At 39.2% G+C, this 5,871-nt stretch overlaps 1 protein-coding gene and 1 pseudogene across 4 annotated transcripts in view; one reads left to right on the top strand and one right to left on the bottom strand.

Moving 5' to 3' along the window:
• MTM1 (myotubularin 1) overlaps positions 1-5,871 on the bottom strand; it is a 99,642-nt gene that overhangs the window by 19,519 nt on the left and 74,252 nt on the right. For all 4 annotated transcript variants that reach the window (XM_011383597.2, XM_011383596.2, XM_023525128.1 and 1 more), the window contains exon 9: positions 4,156-4,344. In XM_011383597.2, the coding sequence (XP_011381899.1) occupies positions 4,156-4,344 (189 nt within the window). The remainder of the gene's footprint in view (positions 1-4,155; positions 4,345-5,871) is intronic.
• On the top strand, positions 2,513-2,634 carry LOC111733143 (annotated as a pseudogene).

Genomic DNA, 5,871 nt, shown 5'->3' on the forward strand with positions numbered 1-5,871 from the left:
ATCCAACACTAAGCCTCAGCAACACTAGTCTCACTTTGAGCAAGAAAAAGGATGGCAGGCTGGCAATTTCCTGGGGAGGTGTATTTGCGAGAAAGAAATCATTTTCAAAATGTTCTATAATTAGTAGCTGTTCTTCCGGATCTGGAATGGCAAGAGCAGGTTCTGAATGGTCCGCATCCTCCATCAGTTTTGTAACAGCACTTCTCAGGGAGAGGCGCTGGCTTTGTAATAAGCACCCACTAGGGTCAGGACAGGCTAGAGGAAAATGACAGGCTTTGGAGTCAGACAGACCCAGATTGATAGCTCAGCTTCGGCCTCTCTTTGCTGTGTGATCTGGGGAAAGACACTTAACCAATCTGAGCCTCAATGTCCCCTCCTGCAGAATAGAGGATAATACTACCTAAGTCTCACAGGACTCAGAGAAGCCATACTCTACGACAGCTAACACCAGCCACTGTTTAATGAGGCCCTATGATGTCCCAGATACTGAGATTCTTGCTTTACACCATTTCATTTAGCTCTTACAGCAATGCTGCAGGATATGTTTTACCATCCCTATTTTGCATATCAGAAGACATACTAGTTAACTATCCCCAAAGTCACACACATAATCAGTAGACTTTAAGTCATCTGACTTCAACGCCCGAACCTTTTTGAGTGCACCGTGACTGTCCGCTGTGCAAATGCCAAGGGCAGAGCAGTGCGCATGGTGGGCCCTCAAAGAACAAAAGATTTCAAGAGGAGACCAGACAGCCGCCACCTCCCACAGCGCCTACAAGGATTAACTGCCAGGGCAGGCATCGGTTCCCCTTGACAGCGTAGTGAACATGCCTATTTTCTATGTAGACAAGAAGAAACGCTACAATTCTGTTTAGGAACCTGGCTGCATTCTCCTTAATGTTTTAAAATGCCATGGAACACGTGGCCCCTGGCTCTTTAAGAAGAAGTTAAATAATTCAGACTTGTGAAGAAAGCAATGTTCCATAAGCTGATATGAAAGGATGCTAATTAACACTGTAAGAACATATGAATGCATGAACTCATCAGAAAAGGTAACTATATCATCAAAGCAACGTTAAATTAACCCCAGATTACCTGTAGGGAGAGGATGGGGGAATGTGCCTGGAACTTAAGAGCAGACGGGAAGGCACCAGAGAAATGTGTCAGTGCCACATTATGTCCCCATCCTTTTTATTGATAACGATGGAAGGAATATAAACTTATAGCTCAGGATAGAAGGGCCAACACATCCTAGGGTTTTTCCCAGGGTTAGTCACAGAGAAGGTCTCCTGCAGTAGAAATAAGGCTACCACTTGAACATCAAACCTGGAGACCTATGTACAAGCTACAGGCCTTGGTCTCCACCGACTCTAGGTAAGAACATATATTTTATTTAGAAAGAAATATATTTTTAAAGCTTGTTTATAAGTAGAATCAGTAGTAAGGCGACAACAAACAGTCACTTTATTACTTTTAAAAAGTTATTAGCTAATGAATAAATAGTCAAATGGGCCATCTTCTCCTCTTTTGGGTTATCCATGCCTCAACGAATGACACCTGGCAGCTCTGATAGGTGGGCGCCACAGTGACTATCCACCTGGCAGTCACTTTTGCAAACTGCAGGAATAGGGCAAGGGTGGAAAAGTGAGCCCATTTTGCTACATCTGCATGCCTATAATGCAATGACACATGTCATCCTCCCATAGACAGACAACCTGCTTCTTTACACAGGTAGTTTTTATATAGTTACAGTGATTTTCAAAGACATTCTCAATGCTGGAGTTTCTCTCATAAATAACTGAAGATGCTATGTGAAAAAAATAAAAATAAAAGGGAAATATTACTCACTGCCAAAATTTCTGACAAAAACAGACGTTAATAAAGTTCCACTTTAATTCATCACAGTGTACTGCCACAAAATTAAAGCAGCTTGATGCTGGATCTTATCCACCTCTGGGTTTTGTTTGTTTGTTTGTTTAATTTAAAAATGGTGTGATGTTGCTTGTTATATCTGGAGCTGTAAATTTCTAAATATCCACAAGGGAGGAACAATTAGATCCAAAAAGAACAGAAGTCAGAAGGGTAAAATCAATTAGTCAAGCGTAGATCGAGTTCTCAAAAGTGCAAATTCTCCATCTCTGGTTAGGTTTGAAGTCCCCTTTTCAGTTTTCTTCTCTTCAACAAAAAAGAACAACTCAGATTGCCTAGTACAACAATATAAAGGTCCAAGGGCCTGTTGCTATGGATATAGATGACTAGGGGAGAGACGCAGCCGAGGGAGGAGGGGAACCTGAGCATGTTTTTTAAAGAATGATTCAGAGATCTTTAAAGCGTAGGTTTTTTCCCCTTAATTCTTGCCTTCCCTTCATTTCTAAGGGAACTAAGAAACACAGGCATATTTCCTGAGTGTTAAAAAGGCATTTAAGGATTCTACTGCTATAACAATGAGCTTAAGAGTTACTATGCTGTATGCATTTTATACATTTTAATATTTTAAAACATTCTTTCCTGCATCTACGGCCAGGCCACCACCTTGAACAAGCTTGATCCCGTCTGATTTCGGAAGCTAAGTAGGGTTGGACCTGGTTAGTACTTGGATGGGAGACCACCTAGGAAGACCAGGTGCTGTAGGCGCAAAAAAAAAAAAAAAAAAAAAAAAAGGAGATTATAAACTGACAAGGTCCTTGCAATCTGTGCAATCTGTGAGGTCAACCAAGGGTTGTCTCACCTAAATAAAATAAAATATTCTTTCTTAATACCTCATCCTAATACCTAATACCTCATCATAATTTCAGGCTGAATTATACATGGAATCACTGCAAACATTACATTTTATACCTATATTCAAGTCTGAATTCTACAGGAAGGATACCAGGAAAAGAAATATTAAAGGTCAAGGATAATCCAAGAAGACGTTCATATTTAGATTTAATTTCCTAAATGTTTTACTCGTAATTCCTCGTTTACTTATTCATTTTACTTCCTGCTTGCTTTACATTTAATTTCAAGATCACGTTCATTTCCTAAACACAAAGCACCTGTAGTAACAAACAGCTGGTCCAAGAGCACCCAAGAGACAGAGAGGCCACCCCCAGGAATCAGTGTACAAGATGCACAAGTGTGTGAGTGGAGCCCCCCCCATGCACGCCGTCTCACACACGCATGTGCAGACAGACGCCACAGGCCCCACTTAGGAAGCTGCAGCATCTGTCTGAGCCGCTCAAGGACTTGTTTTGCTTTCAGGTTCTTGCCTTCTGCTCTGAATAATTGAAGAGGCCAGATAAATGACCTCGGGATAAGCAAAGTATTCAAGATGATGAAATTGAAGTCTGCAGCTGATGAGGAACAAGAAATCTAAAAGGTGGAATGTGGATGAGCAACTCAGGGCAGGCCCACCGTGAGCACTTGTGATGGAAGAAGGAAAAGAAAATAGAATGAAGTCGAATGTAAACAGCACAGCACAACCTGGGGCCATATAGCTGGGGCAAACAGCCTCACACCTTGCAGCAGCATCCAAAGGGCTCCTGAAGGCAACACCATATAGTCACTGATATTCACAGTCATGACTTCGGTCACCTTCGGGGACACTCGACATTCTCTGCTTAAGAAGTCCAAGAGGACGATTGAGACAGATTTCTTTAAAAATAATAACGCTGTGTGTGTATGAGTATAAAATTCACACACGTAGATCTCATTTCTTGAATGATCTTATGTAAACGAGAATCCACATGGAGGAGTATAGTGAAGGGAGTGTTCTGATAAAGCTAAAAATTGAGGATTTTAATAATGATAGCTTCCCACGACTTCTCACAGATGCCTCAACAGTGCAGACATTGAGAGTGACCATCAACAGCCTAAAGAACTCCAAAGAGATACTAACTTTTGCCTAAGACTCTGGCCAAAACCCAAGTTCATTACAGTTCTAGACTTGCCTAATTTACCTAAAGATAATATTTTCATTTGATTTTAATATAATCTTTTAAGCTATGCTTTACTATTAATGCCACTTTCTTCCTCAGTGAACTAGTTTTCTTACTTAAGCTAAGTTTACCAATTAATTTAAGCCCGCATGTTGACATGGCATGGTAAAAACATTCATTTGGAACACCATACGCTGTATGTCAAGGACGTTTCTATCACATTAACTATACTCACCTTGTTGGCCACTGCATTTACATTGGGTCTTGCATCATAGATTGTGAGTTTAGAAATTTGTTTATTAGTCTCCCTGATGACGTCGAGATATTTCTCATCGTCTTTATTTCGTTTACCACTCATACCGACGAGAGGCTGACTGCAACGTACAATGACTGTCTTGTTTTCTGGATGAATCCATGACAGCACCTGTAGTTAGTTCAGAAATTTTAAGCTATCAAGAAAAAACAAATCTGAAAACAATTAAAACTATTAAAAAAAAAACACTAACAATCATGATGAAGCGAATCTGCTTTTGCCGAAAGGAATATTTATTCACCTATGATATCACTGTGTGCTCAGAAACACACATTTAACAAAGATGGCTATTCAGAGACAGTGAGAATAGAATAACCGATCGCTTTACTAGTCTTTTCTTAATTAGCACCACATCTAATAGAAGTTAAATGCTTACCTAAAAAATCATATATCACTTAAAGGAAACAGAAAGCTTCTGATATTATTTCAGTTCTGTAGCTTGCACTGGATTTACCATCACAGAGAAACAGCTTTAGTAAAAAGTGAGAAGTAAAAGAAATCACCTCTGATACAACGTGTTTCTATAATACCGACTCACATGTGCAGGTGGTTTCCCTAACAGTCCCAATTATAGAGTCTGAGATGGGGGCAGACAACCCAAGGGACGCAGAAAAGATGTTAGGACAGCCCAAAAAGCTGCCAGAGTCTCTGCAATGGAGTGAGGATACCCAGTCCCCACGAAGCCCTTTGAGCCTTTCCTCACATGGAATCTTCTCTAATTTTATATACACACCTAGCATATTTGATAACTGGTTTGTCAGCTCACAGCACACGAGAAACAAGACCTATAAAAGGTCGCTAATAATGTAATACATCACCAAAAGCTATGGAACTGTCCCCTTTAAACAGGTGAACTGCTTGACATACATCTCAATAAAGCTGTTTATAAAAAGGGAGCCCTTTCTTCTACCCCTCTTCTCTCTGCTTGGGAGATTTAAGACTGGAATCTCCATGCCCTGTTAAGAAATGCTACTCTTATGAGTTGTTTCACCTCTCTTTCTTTTTCCTTTGGGATCTTGGCTACCTTTATGAAGGATGCTTGCTATATGACTGACCAGGTACAAATAATACTAAGTTTACAATATCAACTACTATAAGTGCTTTTTTAAGTATATGGTACAATATTAGGTTAATTTTCTTATTAAAGTTAATATCTAGAAGCCATAAATAATTAAGGATGTACACAAATAATTAGCCCCCAAAAGATGTTTATCACAGCACTATTTAGAATAGCAAAAGATTAAAAAGAACCTAGATGTCTCATAATAGAAAACTAATTACATATATTATAGTACATCTGCACACTGGCCTATGAGCAGATATTTAACAGGGTAAAAAGTTATTTCCAAGATAATGCTAGGTAGAAAAAGCGGATTGAGATGCAAATTATAGAATAATTTCATCTTTTTCTAATAAAAATATGTATGCATCGAAGGAAGTCTCGAAGGACATATATCAATATTGACTGTACTTCTCCCAAGGCGTGGACTCCAAAATAAATATGTATTGCTTATATGCTAAAGACTTCCATAACATTAAGACAAATCTGTTTGAGAACAAAGAAATATGCAACCATTAATGCGAATATTAATGTGTGTGGATTATTTCATTATTCAGTGATATTTTATAAGTTTGTTT

This window comes from Pteropus vampyrus, unplaced genomic scaffold (genome assembly GCF_000151845.1).
Source record: "Pteropus vampyrus isolate Shadow unplaced genomic scaffold, Pvam_2.0 Scaffold529, whole genome shotgun sequence".
Classification (NCBI taxonomy): Eukaryota; Metazoa; Chordata; class Mammalia; order Chiroptera; family Pteropodidae; genus Pteropus; species Pteropus vampyrus.